General features: G+C 39.2%; 1 protein-coding gene across 2 annotated transcripts in view; it reads right to left on the bottom strand.

Moving 5' to 3' along the window:
- Nucleotides 1-341: 341 nt before the first annotated feature.
- FGF9 (fibroblast growth factor 9) overlaps nt 342-23217 on the bottom strand; it is a 47138-nt gene continuing 24262 nt past the window's right edge. For both annotated transcript variants that reach the window (XM_066259028.1, XM_066259030.1), the window contains one exon: nt 342-3837. In XM_066259028.1, the coding sequence (XP_066115125.1) occupies nt 3592-3837 (246 nt within the window). In that variant the 3' untranslated portion in view covers nt 342-3591. The remainder of the gene's footprint in view (nt 3838-23217) is intronic.

Below are 23217 nucleotides of genomic sequence, written 5' to 3'. Positions count from 1 at the left end.
TCCATCTGGCATATCCCACACCACCACTACCACCACCACTGCACTACTCTTTTATTCAAGTGACAGAAAACAGTGGATCTAAATACAATACGGCGTATCAAGGTCAAATGATTCAGCAAACAGAATTTGACCTCAAACAATGTGACTTTGTCCATTCACCCATCCACGTAGATGTGCACACTTTGTCCTTGCTGCGACTCCAACAATGTCTGTCCCGGAAGGTTACCTGTTTCTCCATCTATCGCTTACAGAAAGAAAAGGCTTCCATTTATGTTTGCACCTCCCCCTCCGTCCCTACCCCTACCCCTTCAACACACACGCAACAGCTGTAAGAGCAAGAAGAGCATGTTTTTAAAATTCCATTGGTAGGCACATAACTTGAAGCAGCTCCAAAATGGACATCAAGTAAAAAAAATACCAGTTTTCCAAAGTCTGTAATTATGTATTTACACAAATTACATAATCCTGTATGTATTTACATACAATTACAGATTATCAAGGAGATCACAGCAAGGTTGTAGTGTTCATGAGATGAGACAGAATTAAAACACCATACACCAAATCCATTCATTAATCTTCACAACAGGACCTGGTGGGGACAGGTTCCCCAATCTGGCACATCCTTCTACACTGCCTGGGATAGTCACATGACACATGACAAACAGGAGAGTGATTCAGTCTTGCCTTTTAAGTCTTTAACCACGGTGCATGTGATGGCACCAGTAACATAGTGGTGGGCTGTCCAAGCATCTGTTTGTGAAAACTGGGACCACCCACTCCACAGTAGCTCAGGGCTGCCGTCCAAAGGGTTCTGGGTCTCTTAGGACAAGAACCAGATGTAAACCCATGCACTGGGAATAATTCGGTCTGTCCCAACAGGACAATGCCCACTAATCGCCTGAGCCAGCTCCCCACTCAGAACACTTATTTACATAAATTGCATAAGTCAATATTTATTTATTTACAGACCATTACAGTTTGTTGTATTCATTGCCAAAAACATATAACATCTTTTTTCTTTAAAAAAAAAAAAAAACAGAACCAAAAAAAAGTAACTCCAAATGTAGACATTAAAGTAGCATTTTTCTAGGAATGCATGGAGCTTTCATCTTTTTCACAAATTGTTTTCTTTCTTTTGGACTAATTAGCACCTCATGCTACTTTAAGATTATTTTTGGTTATCTCCCAAAATTAATTTCTTTTTTCAGTGCCAATTACCGTACCTATAACTTCCTAGAAACTTGAATCTTCCCTGTGGTCAGATGTTTAAATGTTTTTCAGTCAAAAATATTCAATGTCATTTGGAAAAACTAAAGTCTGAATATGTGCACATTTTAGCAGCAGCAAAGGGTTAAAGTAATAAATAAGGCTATTACATCTTGGGGTTAAATGCAGTTTCTCTTTAGAAAGTTAAAAGAAAAACAAAAAAATAAATGAAGAGAACATTCTGACCTTTATCATAAATCAACTATCTTACATTGCTTCGGTCCCCTCCCCCGAAAATATTTCTTAATTCCAAATGTTGGACTTCATTTTCCCTTAATGCTCATGAGCCGGAGGGCTCTGCTGTCAAGGGCCACATGTGCTCATGGCAGTAAGTCATGGGCTTCTACTTCAGAACTTTAACTCACCAGTGACATACTTTTATTTTTCATAGAAATGTGCATCAGAGCAAAACAAATGTTGGAATATTAAATTTTAAAATTAACTACACAAATCCCAAAACACATTTTTCACTATCACTTTCCATTTTTCAATGTAACTGACTAGAAACTCTTCTCTGTGGTATGAGAATTTGTTATAAATTCCTTTTTCTTAAATATTGCTTTAAGAATTTGGCTCTTTTCTCCTTAGATATAGTAAGGAATAGTCCCCCTTGCCCAAGGGCAAGTTCCAAAATTATTGCTACTAAAGAAATAGTTTTTCTTATGCTTTTTAGCATAAAATGTTTTATAAAAGCCTTGTAAAAGATATTCTATATAAACTTCTCAAAAAAATTAGGGGATATTTTATCGCTTCATATTAATTTGGAAATATCCCTTAATCTTTGTGAGCAGTACAGTAACCTCCCCTCTAAAAAAGCTGAGTGCTCGTGAAGACCTTTTGAAAAACAAAACACAGTCAACAAGTGTAATGCCTTCCCCCTTATTGTTATAATTGATGAAGATTTGAGTTTGATTTGCAAGTTTTACTTGAACGGTCTATTACCACATACTATGACAGTTCACACCAAAAGCAATTTTCTATAAAAGATATTACAATGACCCCTACGGTACTTGTATAATTTCATATTTGATAACCAAATGCACAAATAAAAACTTTGTGAGAATGATCCCACTAATCTGGTTCAGGTGTTCCTTTTTTTAGGAAAAAAAAAATCTGAGCTATGTAAGCTTCCCCCCCACCATTTTTGAGAATTCTAAATCAACACAATGTTTGATGTTCACTCTGCTGGTGTGCAGACCAATTTAAGTAAGAGCATGGCTACCACTTGGCTTTGATATATTCTGCAACAGATTTAGACAAGTTGGAGGTCCACCGACCCTCGTATTTTCCAACCATGACATTACGAGGATGGCATCAGAACACTTATGAGAGAGTAAATAGTACGGACACGGAATAAAGTTTGAGACCCAGTTTATCTTTAATCCTCTGGGATAAGCTATGAAACAAGCAGTCTGAAGAGTGAATACTCAGTGTCATGAATGATGTGCATAAGTTTACAATAATATGGGCACAAAAAGAGATTGTCGCCTTCCGTACATTATTAAGGGTCATCAGAACTTCTCATATCCATGCAAAGTTATATTAACCTTGCATGAAATTCACCACAGGTTCGTAGCTGACTTTCCCATTTAATGCTTACAGAGCCTAAAGCTTCCAAAATGCCTATCTGGCCTGTACATATTTCATTAAAAATAAACTCTATATAATAAATAAATATATAAAATAAATAAAATGTTGCCTTTGGAATTTCTATAAATAAATTTAACTTTTTTTTATATACTAAGAGGTCTTTGCTTTCAATTCACTGGGACGGCACCAGCGAGAATTAACTGAAAAGGTCTCTTAAGTAAGACTGCACCCTCCATGCCCTCTGAAAATGCAGTGTACCCTCACACAGGCCACCAACCAAGAACTCAATGAGCCGAAGTGTATTCACTGTGCTGAGATGGGCTAAAAGACAACAGATTGGACATGTGAGAGTGTGTCTGTTCCCAGCACGCATCGGGCCATTGTCCTCTTACTTTGCTCCTGTCTTCCATTCCCTGCTGCGTGCGTGCACACGGATGCACATGCACACACACACGCACACACACTCACACACACACACATACCCTTGTCTGCTCACCTTTGCACAATAAATCGAGTGGGCATAGGCAGGATCCCCGCCGAAAACAGGCCTGTAAGTGCAAGACAAAACTAGCATGTCCCCATCCAAGCCTCCATCCTTATGTTATGCATGCGACAAAGTTTGGCAACAGTGGAGCGGATGGGATGACACAGCTAATCAATTAAGAACCCACTGCACAGAACCTTTATAGTGGTTACTTTTTTTTAAGGGCTCAAGTGAAGAGATGTGGTCTTTCGTCAACTTTGGCTGAGAATATCCTTATATAGTTCAGGTACTTTGTCGGGGTCCACTGGTCTCGGTAAAAAATGTGTGAATTTCTGATGCCGTTTAGTCCTCGTTCCTTCTCTTGGGGTCCCATCTTTGTTTAACGCAACATAGTATCGCCTTCCAGTGTCCACGTGTTTATAGAGATTGGAAGAGTACGTGTTATACCAGTTTTCTTCAAACTGTTCTCTGAATACACACTCTTGGGTTAGTTTTTCCTGTTTAAAAAAAAAAGTAAATAAGTTTTGGGGTTTTTTTGCAAAATTAGCGACTTTCTGTATTTAAAACAATATTCAAATGTGACCCACAATATAATTCTGGCAAGAAAATGGTGATTCTAACCCACTATAATCATTTTAACACATCTTGCAAAAACTGTATAACTATAAATTTAACACACATTCTCATTTTTTCTTTCAGAACAACTGAAGCACAGAAGCTTCCAAGTGTCTTCTAGTTAAGACTTTTCCTCCCACCAATTATCAGAATGGTTCAGACAGGCAAAGGACAACTAACAAGATGAGCAATTCTCTTTCTTACTATAGCAATTCGGGCAGTGACCATCCCAGAAAAAGTCAAAGGGTCAGGTAGACTGTTTCACCTTTTCTATATTTTCCATAAACTCCTTGCTACATAGACCAGCATCGCCAGTAATGTCAGGTGTTGTCTGTTCACTTATTCATCCATAAGTGTGGTTTTCAAACCTCAGTCTACACAGGAGTCACCTCAGACACTTTTTACTAATAAAATGCAGATTTCCAATCCCCGACCCTTTAAATTCTGGTCCAGAAAGTCTGGAAATACGCACTCATGACAACCTTTGGGGCAACTCTGATGCAGATATTCCTGGGTTCACATTTTAAGATATAATGCTTTTGCTCATAAATGAAGTCAAAACAAAATGTTCTAGCCCTCCCATTTCCCTGAACTTTGATGGAAGAAGATCCACCCCCCAAACTTAAAAAGCCATATTCCCAGGCGAACATGGCTACCAGGAGAGGGCTGTCCTCATTCCTATATTCCTAAAGCAAAAGGTCCAACATTTTCATAAATGTGGTGTACTTCTCTCCTACCCCCTCCCCCATAGTCTGGGGCCCCTGAACTGCCTGTCATGGTCATGGTTTGTGACCAGAAACAACATGCATGGTACATCCCAGAGCCGTGAATGGTGCTCCATGCACAACCTCAAGTTGCTCACCTGGCACCTGGAGATAAAGGGCAACAGGCTGAATGGCCTCTCTGCTCTCTCACCCTAAACTGACACTTTTAAAATCAATACCCTCCTAGGTAGCACTTCTAAAAAAGTAAACACAAAAATGAGCCCTGGCCAGTAGCTCAAAGGTAGAGCATCCGCCTGGCATGTAGATGTCCTAGGTTCAATTCCCAGTCAGGGCACACAAGGGAAGCAACCATCTGCTTCTCGTTCCCTTCCTTTCCCCCTTTTCTCTCTCCCCCTCCCACAGTCAGTGGTTCAATTGGTTCAAGCATGGCCCTGGGCACTGAGGATAGCTTCACTGAAGGGCATCAGTCTCTAAAAATAGCTTGGTACTCAAGCATTGGCCCCAGCTGGATTTGCCAGGTAGATTGCAGTGGGGGTGCATGTGAGTCTGCCTCACTATCTCCCCTCCTCTCACCTAAAAAACAAATAGAAAAAAACACAAAAATGGCTTTTTAAAGTTTCCCCCTTTCTCTTACCCATCTGGCACTTAAATATACAAGAAAACAAATACAGGTCCACACCTGAGTTAAAACAGCAGAACAGATCAAGACATTTAACATGCTTCCTATTCTATCACCCAAGCCCAGAGGGCAGATAACAAAGTTTACATCCCCAAAATGCAGACATCCACTTCATGTGTACACACCTGAGAACAATACTTAGGACACTGAGGTCACAGGTATCAGCTGGGCAGAATCTATTCTCACCATCTACTGCGGAGTAAGTCAAGAGAGCCAAGAAGGGGAGGAAGGTAGGGAGCCTGACAAAACCAGCAGTCCTACTAAGGGCACTTTCTTGTCTCCTTTAACTAACTGAAGGCTTTAAAACCCACTCAAAAGCACACAGGTTCCTGCATTTCCTGACGGGTGCACCTCCAGGTGATCAGAAAGCAATAGGTTAGGTCTGTAACAAAATGTTATCTCACTGGAAAGTTTCTGCTAAGTGAGGGGGACCAGGGGAAAACAAAACCTGAGAACACCTGGCAAGGACAGACATGATGAGAATGTTGAGCTGTTGATGCTGAGTGGATGGGGACAGATGGGTGACAGGAAACAAAAAATGATCCACACCCCCCTCCGCAAGACCATTCCCATGTGGGATGCCAGACATTGTGCCCTACAGGAAGGGGCCCTTTGCCTTCTCTGCACATAAACTGGAGGCATATTCTTCTGAGGCGACAGCCCCCTGCACCTTCTGCACTAGGGAAGTGAGGCTGAACTTCTATCAAAACTGGCGAATAAAAATTGTATTCAAGACATGACTATTTCCATCCTTTCTTCCATCTGTATGGTAAATATTGTCTTCCCAGACAAGATTGTTCATGGAAAAGTTGTCTGGTTTGGGTTTGCAGTGATAATTCAATTTCCTAAACAGAGTTTGTTCACTTTTTCTTAACGTCATCAAGTGGACCAAACTAGATAGGAGTGTATGATGAACCTTTTGTTCTTCAAAGGACGTGGATCTTTCTCCTTCTCACATCATGTGAGACAGACATTTTTAAAGAACGGAACTCTCCCTCCTCCTTCTGGAACATGAGCTGGGCACTTGCTTGTGCACAAGTCACATTTAGCTGTGCACACCAGCCTGTCCTGCATGAGGAACACGCACTGATAACCGCAGCAGGAGACAGCTGGCATGCCCAATAGCTCCAGAGTCAGAGGTCCATGCAGACCCCAGCTCCGCCCCTCCTCACTGGCCATGGGCATTACAAGTACATATTAGCCTCCCACATCTCAGGAGCCCACCCTGAAATAAGAAATAAGGATCAAGAGAGACAACTGTCACGCAGCAAATGTTACCAGTCACACAGGAAACTCTCCAGAGACAGAGCTTAAGTTAATAACATGGCCACTCAGAGCTCAAACAAGCCATAAGGAGACAGCTGGTGCAAGTTTCCCCATCAAACATGTTTGAAGTGATCAGCCCCCCCATCTATGTCACAGGATCTTGTAACAGTAATGAAGCCACTAGAAGTCTCTGAGGTCCCCCTGGTGACGCAGGCCCCTCTGTTCTCCAAGGGTCACTAAGCAGTGTGATTCCTCCAGACCCCGCACAACAGTCTGGGGTGGGGGGGCACTGGGGCTGCGCAGCCACTCTTCCTAACCTGCTTCCTTCTTTCTTTACCTCAAAAATGTAACTTTTTAAAAACACTATTTTGCAGGAGGAATGTGTATGGATGAAAGGAAAACCAATCATGAACAAAATTCTACCATGGTAGTGATACCACAATCTAACAATGAACACATTTATGTTCAGTATTTAGGAAGAAAAGATTCTCATTTTACATGTTCTGGGTCTTGCTGTTTAGTTTTAAAAAAAGATTTTTTTTTAAGTTGAATAAGCTAAGAACTTGAATAGACCTTTTCACTACTCAGTGAAGAAGTATTATATTTCCCCAAGCAGGCTAGGTTAGCATTGTTTATATACACACACAATATAACTTTCTAGACAACCCAGAAAATATTCCATTTCAAAAAGTATAATCTAAGGCCAGCATTTGTTGTAATGGTTAAGAGTTTAAATGTCTAATACGTGGTCAGGCTGGGACTTCCCTTCAAGAGTTGAATGGGGTTGTGTGGACATTGCATCGCAAAACCACTGGGGCCTTTCAGCTTCTGTAGTATTACCGCTGGTGTAATGCTACGCAGGTAAGCTTATATACCTTAAAATGTTTAATAATCATTAAAAATTAAAGACCCCGTGACTTTGCTGTACCATGTATCTGCTTTTAAATAATTTCTTCCTCTTACTGGGGATTATGTTAATGCGTGATTTTTGTTTTACACAGATCAATAAAAGCAGCAAGATTTACAGAATAAATCTCTTTATACTTAAACTTTAGTACTTAATAATAAAATATTTAATTGAGATAGTTAGAAATGTAATGCATTTGTACTCCAAAGTGATTCTTCTAAGTTAAAAATAAATAAGTAAACAAAAGCAAACTGAAACAGCAAAAAATGTTAACCTATATTCTTATAAAAATATATGCAGAGGAGAAAAATTTCTGCCTTCAAATAAACTATACACTTTAGAATGATAGAAGTCAGATGTTTAAAAACTCACCAGATGTTTCCAATATAGACAGTTTATAGAGTATTCCACTATAATGTGATCAATTCTTGTTTTATGGTATTTCCATGTTTCAACTTTTTCAGATTACTTTCCTATAGCTGTTTATGGCATACCTATCTTTGAACTGTGGGACTATATCACTAGGCTTGGGTGAAGAATGTGGATTTAATTCAAAAGTCTACTAAAGCCTTTGCTTTGGAACAAAATCTGGTGAATCTTAGCAACTATGAAAACTTCTTCATTTTGTGTCATCAAACTTTGAGGGTAGAGGAAAACAAATTAAAATAATGTGAAAATTACAGTACACTTCCAGAGAATGTTTAGAGATGTTAGAAGAATAAACTCATACAGACAATAATCTAAAATATTAGACAATTCAAAACCATGTCATCCACATGGGCTTTGCCATGCTCAGTTCATATTTGGAGCCAGCTAAAAACTGAAATCAGAATTTTTCAAAATCTGAGACTCAGTCCCATTGAAAATGAATAAACTTTATCATGATGCTATTTTAAAACATATATGTATAAATACATATAATACATATATGACTGACCAGGCAGTGGCACAGTAGATAGAGTGTCAGACTAGGACTCAGAGGACCCAGGTTTGAAACTCAGAGGTCGCCAGCTTGAGTGTAGACTCATCCAGCTTGAGCGTTCAATGCTTTATAAATTAATGATCTGACATAATAACTAGCTCCCTTATGTGCTGTGTGTCAGGCATGGCATTTCAATCTCCCTGAACCACAACTACCCATGCTTGTGTAGTCCTCCTCATTGATAAACTAGCAGTAGCATCTTAATGGGAGTTGTCACAGGGATCAGGGTGGTTGAATATAACAACTAAGGGACCATTAATAAGGAGACAGACAGGTCTTTGAATTCTTCTCTCCTGGAAAGACAAACAGATAGCAATAACACAGAAAGAAAACAGGCAAGCAGCACTATTACTTGTTTTATTAACTCCTCAGCTGTAAGAAATGATGACAGCCTGGCCAGGTGGTGACACAGTGGATAGAGCATTGGACTGGGACGCAGAGGACCCAGGTTCGAAACCCCTAGGTCATCGGCTTGAACGCGGGCTCATTTGGCTTGAGTGTGGGCTCACCAGCTTGAGCATGGGGTCACTGACTTGAGCATGGGATCATAGACATGACCCCATGGTCACTGGCTTGAACCCAAAGGTCAATGGCTTGAGCAAGGGGTCACTTGCTCTGCTGTAGCCCTGGTCAAGGCACATATGAGAAAGCAATCAATGAACAACTAAGGTGCCACAACAAAAAATTTATCCTTTTCATTTTTCTCCCTTCCTGTCTATCTGTCCCTATCTGTCCCTCTCTCTGTCTCTGTCACAAAAAAAGAAAAAAAGAAAGAAAGAGAGAGAGAGAGAAAGAGAGAGAGAGAGAGAGAAAGGAAAGAAAGAAAGAAAGAAAGAAAGAAAGAAAGAAAGAAAAGAAAGAAAAGAAAGAAAGAAAGAAAGAGAGAGAGAAAGAACATATTGCCACTTACAACAACATGGATGGGCCGTGACAACATTATACTGAGTGAAATAAGTATATTAGAAAAAGCTGACCCTTGCTGGTTGGTTCAGTGATAAGAGCATCAGCCCAGGATATGGATGTCCCAGGTTCGATTCCCAGGAGAATACACAGGAGAATCGACCATCTGCTTCTCTACCCCTTCCCCCTCTTCCTTCTCTTCTGCTTTCTCTTCCCCTTCCACAGCCAGGGCTCTATTAGAGCAAAGTTGGCCTGGGTGCTGAGGATGGCTCCATGGCTTCGCCTTAGGTACTAAAATGGCCCCAGCTGTGATGGAGCAATGGCCCCAAATGGGCAGAGCATTACCCCATAGTGGGCTTGCCGTGTAGATTCCGGTCGGGTGCATGCAGGAGTCTGTCTCTCTGCCTCCCTGTTACTCACTTATGGAAAAAAATAAAAGAAAAAGCTAAGAACTGTATGATTTCATACATAGGTGGGATATAAAACAGACGATAGACATAGATAAAAGAGAGGTGATTATCAGGGGAAGGAGGTTGTGGGGGAGGCGGGCAGGGGAGGAGGGGCATAAAGAGGGACAAAGGTCATCCAAACAGAGAATCAATAAAGATATAGTGGCCTTAAACGAAATACTACAACACCTGGATATGACAGACATCTACAGGACACTTCATCCCAAAGCAACAGAGTATACATTTTTCTCTAGTGTACATGGAACATTCTCAAGAATTGACCATATGTTGGGCCACAAAGACAATATCAGCAAATTTAGAAAAATTGAAATTGTACCAAGCATATTTTCTGATCATAAAGCCTTGAAACTAGAATTCAACTGCAAAAAAGAGGGGGAAAAACCCACAAAAATGTGGAAACTAAACAACATACTTCTAAAAAATGAATGGGTCAAAGGAGAAATAAGCGCAGAGATCAAAAGATATATACAGACAAATGAAAATGACAATACGACATATCAGAATCTCTGGGATGCAGCAAAAGCAGTAATAAGAGGAAAGTTCATATCACTTCAGGCCTATATGAACAAACAAGAGAGAGCCGAAGTAAACCACTTAACTTCACACCTTAAGGAACTAGAAAAAGAAGAACAAAGACAACCCAAAACCAGCCGAAGAAAGGAGATAATAAAAATCAGAGCAGAAATAAATGAAATAGAGAACAGAAAAACTATAGAAAAAATCAATAAAACAAGGAGCTGGTTCTTTGAAAAGATCAACAAAATTCACAAACCCTTGGCAAGACTCACCAAGAAAAAAAGGCACAGGACTCAAATAAATAAAATACAAAATGAAAGAGGAGAGATCACCACAGACATCATAGAAATACAAAGAATTATTGTAGAATACTATGAAAAATTATATGCCACCAAATACAACAATCTAGAAGAAATGGATAAATTCCTAGAACAATACAACCTTCCTAGACTGAGTCATGAAGAAGCAGAAAGCCTAAACAGACCAATCAGCAGGGAGGAAATAGAAAAAACTATTAAAAACCTCCCCAAAAATAAAAGTCCAGGCCTAGACGGTTATACTAGTGAATTCTATCAAACATTCAAAGAAGACTTGGTTCCTATTCTACTCAAAGTCTTCCAAAAAATTGAAGAAGAAGCAATACTTCCAAACACATTTTATGAGGCCAACATAACCCTCATACCAAAACCTGGCAAGGATGGCACAAAGAAAGAAAACTACAGACCAATATCTCTAATGAATACAGATGCTAAAATACTAAACAAAATACTGGCAAACCGAATACAACAACATATTAAAAAAATAATACATCATGATCAAGTGGGATTCATCCCAGAATCTCAAGGATGGTTCAACATACGCAAAACGGTTAACGTAATACACCATATCAACAAAACAAAGAACAAAAACCACATGATCTTATCAATAGATGCAGAAAAGGCTTTTGATAAAATACAACACAATTTTATGTTTAAGACTCTCAACAAAATGGGTATAGAAGGAAAATATCTCAACATGATAAAGGCCATATATGATAAACCATCAGCCAACATCATATTAAACGGCATAAAACTGAGGACTTTCTACCTTAAATCAGGAACAAGACAGGGTTGTCCACTCTCTCCACTCTTATTTAACGTGGTGCTAGAAGTTCTGGCCAGAGCAATCAGACAAGACAAAGAAATAAAAGGCATCCATATCAGAAAAGAAGAAGTAAAGGTATCACTTTTTGCTGATGATATGATCCTATACATCGAAAACCCGAAGGACTCCACAAAAAGATTATTAGAAACTATAAACCAATACAGTAAGGTCGCAGGATACAAAATTAACATACAAAAGTCCATAGCCTTTCTATATGCCAACAATGAAATATTAGAAAACGAACTCAAAAAAATAATCCCCTTCACGATTGCAACAAAAAAAATAAAATACCTAGGAATAAACATAACAAAGAAGGTAAAGGACCTATATAATGAAAATTACAAAGCATTGTTAAGGGAAATTGAAAAAGATACAATGAGATGGAAAAATATTCCTTGTTCTTGGATAGGAAGAATAAATATAATCAAAATGGCCATATTACCCAAAGCAATATACAAATTTAATGCAATTCCCATCAAAATTCCTATGAGATTTTTTAAAGAAATGGAACAAAAAATCATCAGATTTATATGGAACTATAAAAAACCCCGAATAGCCAAAACAATCCTAAAGAAAAAGAATGAAGCTGGGGGCATTGCAATACCTGACTTTAAACTATATTATAGGGCCACGATAATCAAAACAGCATGGTATTGGCAGAAAAATAGACACTCAGACCAATGGAACAGAATAGAAAGCCCAGAAATAAAACCACATATATATGGTCAAATAATCTTTGATAAAGGGGCCAACAACACACAATGGAGAAAAGAAAGCCTCTTCAACAAATGGTGTTGGGAAAACTGGAAAGCCACATGCAAAAGAATGAAACTCGACTACAGCCTGTCCCCGTGTACTAAAATTAATTCAAAATGGATCAAAGACCTAAATATAAGACCTGATACAATAAAGTACATAGAAGAAGACATAGGTACTAAAATCATGGACCTGGGTTTTAAAGAACATTTTATGAACTTGACTCCAATGGCAAGAGAAGTGAAGGCAAAGATAAATGAATGGGACTACATCAGAATAAAAAGTTTTTGCTCAGCAAGAGAAACTGATAGCAAAATAAACAGACAGCCAACTAAATGGGAAATGATATTTTCAAACAACAGCTCAGATAAGGGCCTAATATCCAAAATTTACAAAGAATTCATAAAACTCAACAACAAACAAACAAACAATCCAATAAAAAAATGGGAAGAGGACATGAACAGACACTTCTCCCAGGAAGAGATACAAATGGCCAACAGATATATGAAAAGATGCTCAGCTTCATTAGTTATTAGAGAAATGCAAATCAAAACTACAATGAGATACCACCTCACCCCTGTTAGATTAGCTATTATCAACAAGACGGGTAATAGCAAGTGTTGGAGAGGCTGTGGAGAAAAAGGAACCCTCATACACTGTTGGTGGGAATGTAAAATAGTACAACCATTATGGAGGAAAGTATGGTGGTTCCTCAAAAAACTGCAAATAGAACTATCTTATGACCCAGCAATCCCTCTACTGGGTATATACCCCAAAACCTCAGAATCATTGATACATAAAGACACATGTAGCCCCATGTTCATTGCAGCACTGTTCACAGTGGCCAAGACATGGAAACAACCAAAAAGCCCTCCAATAGAAGACTGGATAAAGAAGATGTGGCACATATACACTATGGAATACTACTCAGCCATAAGAAATGATGACATCAGATCATTTACAGCAAAATGGTGGGATCTTGATAACATTATACGGAGTGAAATAAGTAAATCTGAAAAAAAACAAGAACTACATGATTCCATACATTGGTGGAACATAAAAACGAGACTAAGAGACATGGACATGAGAGTGGTGGTTACCAGGGGTGGGGGGGAAGGAGGACGCAGGAGGGAGGGAGGGAGAGAGTTACGGGGAGGGGGAGGGGCACAGAGAAAACTAGACAGAGGGTGAAAGAGGACAATCTGACTCTGGGTGAGGGGTATGCAACATAATTTAATGACAAGATAACCTAGACATGTTTTCTTTGAATATATGTACCCTGAGTTCTCCAATCAGATACAAAGAACAAAAAAAAAACAGAGCCACAAGTAAAAGCTCCAAGAAGAACACAATAAAACCAAATTTAAACTGTGACAACAACAAAAAGAAAGAGGGGGAGAAGACAGAGATTAACAGTAGCAAAGGACGATGGAGTGCAAAAGTACTCACAAAATAGTTCGCTACAATGAACAGGGTAGGGACCCTTTTCATTACTCAAAGGTAACCACCATTGAAAAAACCACCACAGAAGCACATGAGATAAAAAAGATAGCAACAGAGGAAAGATGTATGGAATACAACCAAATAAAAACAAAAGATAGAAAAACGAAAGAGAAGGATCAAACAAGACACAAAACTAACATAAAGCAAGATATAAAATGGCAATAGGGAACTCACAAGTATCAATAATTACACTAAATGTAAATGGATTAAACTCACCAATAAAAAGGCACAGAGTAGCAGAATGGATTAAAAAAGAAAATCCAACTGTATGCTGCCTACAGGAAACTCATCTAAGTAACAAGGATAAAAACAAATTCAAAGTGAAAGGCTGGAAAACAATACTCGAAGCAAATAACATCCAAAAAAAAGCAGGTGTAGCAATACTCATATCGGATAATGCTGACTACAAGACAGGAAAAGTACTTAGAGACAAAAATGGCCATTTCATAATGGCTAAGGGGACACTGAATCAAGAAGACATAACAATTCTTAATATATATGCACCAAACCAAGGAGCACCAAAATATATAAGACAGCTACTTATTGATCTTAAAACAAAAACTGACAAAAATACAATCATACTTGGAGACCTCAATACACCGCTGACGGTTCTAGATCGGTCATCCAAACAGAGAATCAACAAAGACATAGTGGCCTTAAACAAAACACTAGAGCACCTGGATATGATAGACATCTACAGGACATTTCATCCCAAAGTGACTGAGTATACATTTTTCTCCAGTGTACATGGATCATTCTCAAGAATTGACCATATGTTGGGCCACAAAAACAATATCAGCAAATTCAGAAAAATTGAAGTTGTACCAAGCATATTTTCTGATCATAAAGCCTTGAAACTAGAATTCAACTGCAAAAAAGAGGAAAAAAATCCCACAAAAATGTGGAAACTAAACAACATACTTTTAAAAAATGAATGGGTCAAAGAAGAAATAAGTGCAGAGATCAAAAGATATATACAGACTAATGAAAATGACAATACGACATATCAGAATCTATGGGATGCAGCAAAAGCAGTGATAAGAGGGAAGTTCATATCACTTCAGGCATATATGAACAAACAAGAGAGAGCCCAAGTGAACCACTTAACTTCCCACCTTAAGGAACTAGAAAAAGAAGAACAAAGACAACCCAAAACCAGCCGAAGAAAGGAGATAATAAAAATCAGAGCAGAAATAAATGAATTAGAGAACAGAAAAACTATAGAAAAAATTAATAGAACAAGGAGCTGGTTCTTTGAAAAGATCAACAAAATTGACAAACCCTTGGCAAGACTTACCAAGGAAAAAAGAGAAAGAACTCATATAAACAAAATCCAAAATGAAAGAGGAGAAATCACCACGGACACCGTAGCTATACAAAGAATTATTGTAGAATACTATGAAAAACTTTATGCCACTAAATTCAACAACCTAGAAGAAATGGATAAATTCCTAGAACAATACAACCTTCCTAGACTGAGTCAAGAAGAAGCAGAAAGCCTAAACAGACCTATCAGTAGAGAAGAAATAGAAAAAACCATTAAAAACCTCCCCAAAAATAAAAGTCCAGGCCCTGACGGCTATACCAGCGAATTTTATCAAACATTCAAAGAAGACTTGGTTCCTATTCTACTCAAAGTCTTCCAAAAAATTGAAGAAGAAGCAATACTTCCAAACACATTTTATGAGGCCAACATAACCCTCATACCAAAACCAGGCAAGGATGGCACAAAAAAAGAAAACTACAGACCAATATCTCTAATGAATACAGATGCTAAAATACTAAACAAAATACTAGCAAATCGAATACAACAACATATTAAAAAAATAATACATCATGATCAAGTGGGATTCATCCCAGAATCTCAAGGATGGTTCAACATACGTAAAACGGTTAATGTAATACACCATATCAACAAAACAAAGAACAAAAACCACATGATCTTATCAATAGACGCAGAAAAGGCTTTCGATAAAATACAACACAATTTTATGTTTAAGACTCTCAACAAAATGGGTATAGAAGGAAAATATCTCAACATGATAAAGGCCATATATGATAAACCATCAGCTAACATCATATTAAATGGCACTAAACTGAAGGCTTTCCCCCTTAAATCAGGAACAAGACAGGGTTGTCCACTCTCTCCACTCTTATTTAATGTGGTACTAGAGGTTCTAGCCAGAGCAATCAGACAAGACAAAGAAATAAAAGGCATCCATATCGGAAAAGAAGAAGTAAAGGTATCACTTTTTGCAGATGATATGATCCTATACATCGAAAACCCCAAAGAATCCACAAAAAGACTACTAGAAACAATAAGCCAATACAGTAAGGTCGCAGGATACAAAATTAACATACAGAAGTCAATAGCCTTTCTATATGCCAACAATGAAACAACTGAGAAGGAACTCAAAAGAATAATCCCCTTCACGATTGCAACAAAAAAAATAAAATACTTAGGAATAAACATAACAAAGAATGTAAAGGACTTATATAATGAAAACTATAAACCATTGTTAAGGGAAATCGAAAAAGATATAATGAGATGGAAGAATATACCTTGTTCTTGGCTAGGAAGAATAAATATAATCAAGATGGCTATATTACCCAAAGCAATATACAAATTTAATGCAATTCCCATCAAAATTCCAATGACATTTTTTAAAGAAATAGAGCAAAAAATCATCAGATTTATATGGAACTATAAAAAACCCCGAATAGCCAAAGCAATCCTAAAGAAAAAGAATGAAGCTGGGGGCATAACAATACCTGACTTCAAACTCTATTATAGGGTCACGACAATCAAAACAGCATGGTATTGGCAGAAAAATAGACACTCAGACCAATGGAACAGAATAGAAAGTCCAGAAATAAAACCACATATATATAGTCAAATAATTTTTGATAAAGGGGCCAACAACACACAATGGAGAAAAGAAAGCCTCTTCAATAAATGGTGCTGGGAAAACTGGAAAGCCACATGCAAAAGAATGAAACTGGACTACAGTCTCTCCCCCTGTACAAAAATTAACTCAATAATGGATCAAAGATCTAAACATAAGACCTGAAACAATTAAGTACATAGAAGAAGACATAGGTACTCAACTCATGGACCTGGGTTTTAAAGAGCATTTTATGAATTTGACTCCAATGGCAAGAGAAGTGAAGGCAAAAATTAATGAATGGGACTACATCAGACTAAGAAGTTTTTGCTCAGCAAGGGAAACTGATAACAAAATAAACAGAAAGCCAACTAAATGGGAAATGATATTTTCAAACAACAGCTCAGATAAGGGCCTAATATCCAAAATATACAAAGAACTCATAAAACTCAACAACAAACAAACAAACAATCCAATAAAAAAATGGGAAGAGGATATGAATAGACACTTCTCCCAGGAAGAAATACAAATGGCCAACAGATATATGAAAAGATGCTCATCTTCTTTAGCTATTAGAGAAATGCAAATCAAAACGGCAATGAGATACCACCTCACACCTGTTCGATTAGCTGTTATTAGCAAGTCAGGTAATAGCAAATGTTGGAGAGGCTGTGGAGAAAAAGGAACCCTCATACACTGTTGGTGGGAATGTAAAGTAGTACAACCATTATGGAAGAAAGTATGGTGGTTCCTCAAAAAACTGAAAATAGAACTACCTTATGACCCAGCAATCCCTCTACTGGGTATATATCCCCAAAACTCAGAAACATTGATACGTAAAGACACATGCAGCCCCATGTTTATTGCAGCATTGTTCACAGTGGCCAGGACATGGAAACAACCAAAAAGCCCATCAATAGATGACTGGATAAAGAAGATGTGGCACATATACACTATGGAATACTACTCAGCCATAAGAAATGATGACTTCGGAACATTTACAGCAAAATGGTGGGATCTTGATAACATGATACGAAGCGAAATAAGTAAATCAGAAAAAAACAGGAACTGTATTATTCCATACGTAGGTGGGACATAATAGTGAAACTAAGAGACATTGATAAGAGTGTGGTGGTTACGGGGGGGAGGGGGGAATGGGAGAGGGATAGGGGGTGGGAGGGGCACAAAGAAAACAAGATAGAAGGTGACAGAGGATAATCTGACTTTTGGTGGTGGGTATGCAACATAATTGAACGACAAGATAACCTGGACTTGTTATCTTTGAATATATGTATCCTGATTTATTGATGTCACCCCATTAAAAAAATAAAATTATAAAAAAAAAAAAAAAAAAAAAAAAAAAAATATGTACCCTGAATTATTTTTTTTTAATTTTTATTTATTTATTCATTTTAGAGAGGAGAGAGAGAGGGGGAGAGAGAGAAAGAGAGAGAGAGAGATGGGGGGAGGAGCTGGAAGCATCAACTCCCATATGTGCCTTGACCAGGCAAGCCCAGGGTTTCAAACCGGCGACCTCAGCATTCCAGGTCGATGCTTTATCCACTGCGCCACCACAGGTCAGGCTGTACCCTGAATTATTAATGTCATCCCATTAACATTAATAAAAATTTATTAAAAAAAAAAAGAGGGACAAATATACAGCAATGGAAAATGATTTGACTTTGGATGATAAGTATGCAACATAATCAACAGTTCAAAGGCTGTAGAAATATTTACCTGAAACCTATGTACAAGGGGTCCTTGGGTTACAACACAGTTCCATTCCTATGACAGCGACATAACTCAAATTTTGCTATAAGTCGAAACCTAGCCTAATACAAACGGAACACTTGCGCTGTTAACAGTCCAAAATGGCGAAGGTGAGCGTACAGGGACCGCCAGCTCCTTTACTCATATTTTGCACTACTGCATGTTCTTCCACCACATACAAACTAGTTCTCCCAAATAGACCATAAGTACAATGCTAATGGCATAAGCTGAAACACTTACATCTCAGTTTTTTTAAGTTTTTATGGGAGTAAGCATCATAAACTCGAAATATCATATATCGAGACTGTTGTAACCCGACAACTTATTGTTCAATGTCACCCCGCTAAATTTAATTTTCTAAATAAAATTTAAAAAAAAAGAAGTAGCAACTCTGGTTCTGATCAGAACCCCTGTGCCTTCAACATAACTCACCATAAGCCCCACTTTTCAAAACCTCTATAAAATCCCCAATATTCCAGATGGGCCTGCTGTCAGAGCCATGATCCTGGCCATCAGGACTGCCACCAGAGTTGTGGGAACAACTGAATCAACTGTGTCAATGTAAATAACAAGAAGCAATGAGGTAGAAACATCTTCATTTGTCTCCTCAAAATATATAGAAAGTTAAGAGTTCCTATCATATCAACTTCTCTCCTACCAAACCAAACCTAACAAAAACAAAACAACAATATTAAAAAATCAGAAAATACCTTCCCCTCCAGAAGCTGCTGGCTTAGGTATCTGGAGACCCAAAGTTGAGGCACGCTCTGAATGCGACAGCCCCCGCAAACATCTGTGGCGCTGTGCACTCACCGGCCCTGTGGCACCGTCATTGACATCAAGGACAGACCTGTACACTGCCACAGGACAGGCTAGACAACTAGGGGCCTTCCTAAGAAGCTGCCTACAGACACAGACATTTGTTCAGCAAATTGTATTAGCTTATAGACTTCCTACATGTTTTCACAGGCAGTGAAAAACCTGCCAAAGGGGGGAAGAAAACCATGCTGAGCATAGAACAGAATTCAAATCAGAGAAGTGTGATACTCACCTTAAGAAATGTTTTCACACATGTAAATGTATAGACAATGCAAATGTAATTCTTCCACAAAGCACATGACAGAAAAACTTTACAGAGTTTCTTTTAGGATCTTAGAGCACCCTATTAAAAGGAAATCATATGTTGCCCTGGCCAGTAGCTCAGCAGATAGAGCATTGGCCCGACGTTTGGACATCCTGGGTTCAATCTCCAGTCAGGGCACATAGGCGAAGCAATCATCTGCTTCTCTTCTCCTCCCTCTCCCCCTTCTCTCCCTCTTTGCCTCCCACAGCCAGTGGCTGGATTGGTTCAAGTGTGGCTCCGGGTGCCGAGGATAGCTCCATTGGAGCTCATCAAACTCAAACACTAAAAATAGCTCAGAACTCAAGCATCATCCCCAGATGGGATTGCTCAGTGGATCCTAAGGTGCTGCAACTACAAGTTAATGCTTCTCATCTCTTTCTCTTCCTGTTTGTCTCTCTCTCTCTCTCTCTCTCTCTCTCTCTCTCTCTCTCCCTTGTGCTTAAATAAATAAATAAATAAATAAAATAACAATATTAACCCAAAGACAATTTTTTTCGAAGACCTCAGTAATTCTCACCATCTTCTTAGTAAAGGAGTATCAACCTTCCACAAACACACACACACAGCCTGGTCACTGGGGGTGGGCTGATTAACAATCCTAGACTTCAACCCCCTTCTCTGGAAAATAAAGACTTAAACCAAGAAATGTCTAAGGTCTCTTTCAGTATAAGGTTCTAATGATTCGGTTTTAGAATGTCAAAATATGGAGAGCAGAGCTACCCATAACCACTCTAGAAGGGCACTCTGCACAGGAAATGGATAAAGAAACTTCAGTAGTGTTGGAATCAAACAAAATGTGTTGTGTCAGTTATGCACAGCAGGGGGCTGGAGCAGCCTATGGGAAATGGAGCCAAGGGAATGAGGTTGCTCCTTCAGGAAGAAAGAAGGACAGAGAAGAAGATGCTGCTTTGGCACAAGGCTCCCCTTCTCTCTCCTCCCTGGGAGATCATTAGGGCCATCCACTCCTGAAAGGTGTCTTGCCTACCACCTCTTCGCATTTGGGACCTGCCATTGTCCTTTTCCTAGTTGGCTGCTGTCAACACAGCCCATTAACAAATGTGTGCCTGACAACAAACCCTACCTCATGAGCTACCCTTACAAGAACTTACTTGAAAGAAACACCAAATCTTTAAGAAAACAAAAGGTTGGCAATATCAGAGAGCTCTCAAACCTGAGGGGAGAGCTGGACACTGGCACAAGGCACATAAAATGCACCACCAACAAGAAATCACACCGGAACTCGTGAAATTCTCAAATACCCTCAGCCAGTGTTGACGGCCACTCTGCACCCCCTTCTGCCCACCACCCATGGAGAAAGCCAAATAAAATTGCAGGCAGATAGAGTTGGTATCTAACATCCTCCCTACTCTGCAGGTCTCCAACTCCTAGCACCAACTGTATTTCTATCAGCTCAAATCAGTCTGGACCCAAATTCTTCCGCCTGACCCCCAATGTGTGACCTGGAGGGTCATAAATGACCCTGGTCTCCTAGAAAATGACAAGGGCTGCCACTCTTTCCTCTGTACAATATCTCAGTGACTATGTCTAATTCTCTCAGGGCCCCTCTCTCTGCTGGAGCATAACAGCCCACTTCCCATACCAATCAGGGCTGATACCACTGTCTAATAACTCCCTCCTCTGAGACACAAAGCTCACATGATGACATGCGCCCTTTTCTTAAACAGCCTTAACCCTGAAGAGCCTATGCTGATGGCAGATATTTCAGGTGCTGGGGACAGCCTAGCGAGTTCAATGACATGTGAACATTAATAATAATAACAATGGCCCTGGCCGGTTGGCTCAGTGGTAGAGCGTCGGCCTGGCGTGCGGGAGTCCCGGGTTCAATTCCCAGCCAGGGCACATAGGAGAAGCACCCATCTGCTTCTCCACCCCTCCCCCTCTCCTTCCTCTCTGTCTCTCTCTTCCCCTCCCGCAGCCTAGGCTCCATTGGAGCAAAGTTTGCCCGGCCGCTGAGGATGGCTCTGTGGCCTCTGCCTCAGGCGCTAGAATGGCTCTGGTTGAGGCAGAGCGACGCCCCCAGATGGGCAGAGCATCGCCCCCTGGTGGGCATGCCGGGTGGATCCCAGTCGGGCGCATGCGGGAGTCTGTCTGACTGCCTCCCTGTTTCCAACCTCAGAAAAATTTTTTAAAAAATAAATAAATAATAATAATAATAACAATCACTAAATAAATTAAATCCCAAAAGAAGACATTTCTTTAACTTGGAAAATAATCTAAGTGTCCATAAATAGATGACTGAATAAAGAAGATGTGGTGCATATATATACACACACAAAGAAATACTACTCAGCCATAAAAATGATGGAATACTGCCATTTGCAATAATATGGGTGGATCTTGAAAATATCATGCTGAGTGAATGTCAGACTACAAAAAAGACAAGAACCATATGATTTCACTCTTTTGTAGGACATTAAATAGAAAGCATCAAATGAACAACCAAACTCACAGACACAGACAACAGAGAGAAGGGAGAGGTAGTAAAGGGTAAAGTGGTCAAATATATGGTGATGGAAAGAGATGAGGCTTTGGGTGATGTCACACAATGCAATATACAGAAGATGTGTTATAGAATTGTACATCTGAAACTTAAATAACGGTATTAACCAATGTCACCCAATATAATTTAAAATAAATAAATAAAATTAATATTGATAAATAAAACTTTATGGTTAACACTTTATAATTCAAGGGTTGCCATTTTTTGACTGGAAGAAAAATTTTTGTTTGTTTTTATAGAATGTCATAAATGTTTATCTCAGAATTCAAACTGGCATGAAACATCATTCCCGTGCCTCTCCTGCCCAGTAAGGAGTCCCAGAGGTTGCACGGGACAGCTTTCCCATTTTTGCCACAGTCACCCAGGAGGAATACAAAGGCAAAAGCCAGTACTGAGCAGCCATGGTGAGCTGAATACCCTGCCTGCTAAGCCGCTTTACAGATACCATCTCTCTGTGTATATGGCAACACCACAAGGTGCCTTCATCAGCCCAGTTACCTAGTTAAGACTCAGCAGGTTTGAGCAGACTGCCCAAGAGTGCACAGCTAGTGGGCGACAGAGCTAGGATTGTGAGCCTTGTGTTGCCACCACTCGACGCTTCAACGTCAAGTTCAACCAGGTTAAAATGCAAGTATGGGCTTGACTACTCCATCAAAACAGAGCAAACTGAAAATCAACTTGGAAGATAGAGAGAGAAACCATACAAGCCAAGAGAAAACAACAGTGCCTGAAACACAACAGCTCGTATGGAAAATGGAGGGAGGGTGAGAAGAATGTAGAGCAGTGCTGGTCAGCCTGGTCCCTCTCGCCCACTAGTGGGCGTTCCAGCTTTCATGGTGGGCAGTAGCGGAGCAACCAAAGTATAAATAAAAAGATAGGTTTAACTACAGTAAGTTGTTTTATAAAGATTTATTCTGCCAAACTTAGCAAAAATCCAACATAAAGTACTTGGTAAGTAATTATTATTATATGCTTTAACTTGCCGTAACTCTGCTTTATAAATTTTATAAAGTAAAGTTACTTCCCTACTTTATAAATCACCATTACTGTGGAATTGGTGGGCAGTTAGAAAATTTTACTACTAACAGAGATACAAAAGTGGGCAGTGGGTATAAA

The sequence above is a fragment of the Saccopteryx bilineata genome, chromosome 2 (assembly GCF_036850765.1).
Source record: "Saccopteryx bilineata isolate mSacBil1 chromosome 2, mSacBil1_pri_phased_curated, whole genome shotgun sequence".
Taxonomy (NCBI): domain Eukaryota; kingdom Metazoa; phylum Chordata; class Mammalia; order Chiroptera; family Emballonuridae; genus Saccopteryx; species Saccopteryx bilineata.
This window is presented reverse-complemented; position numbering and strand designations above follow the sequence as displayed.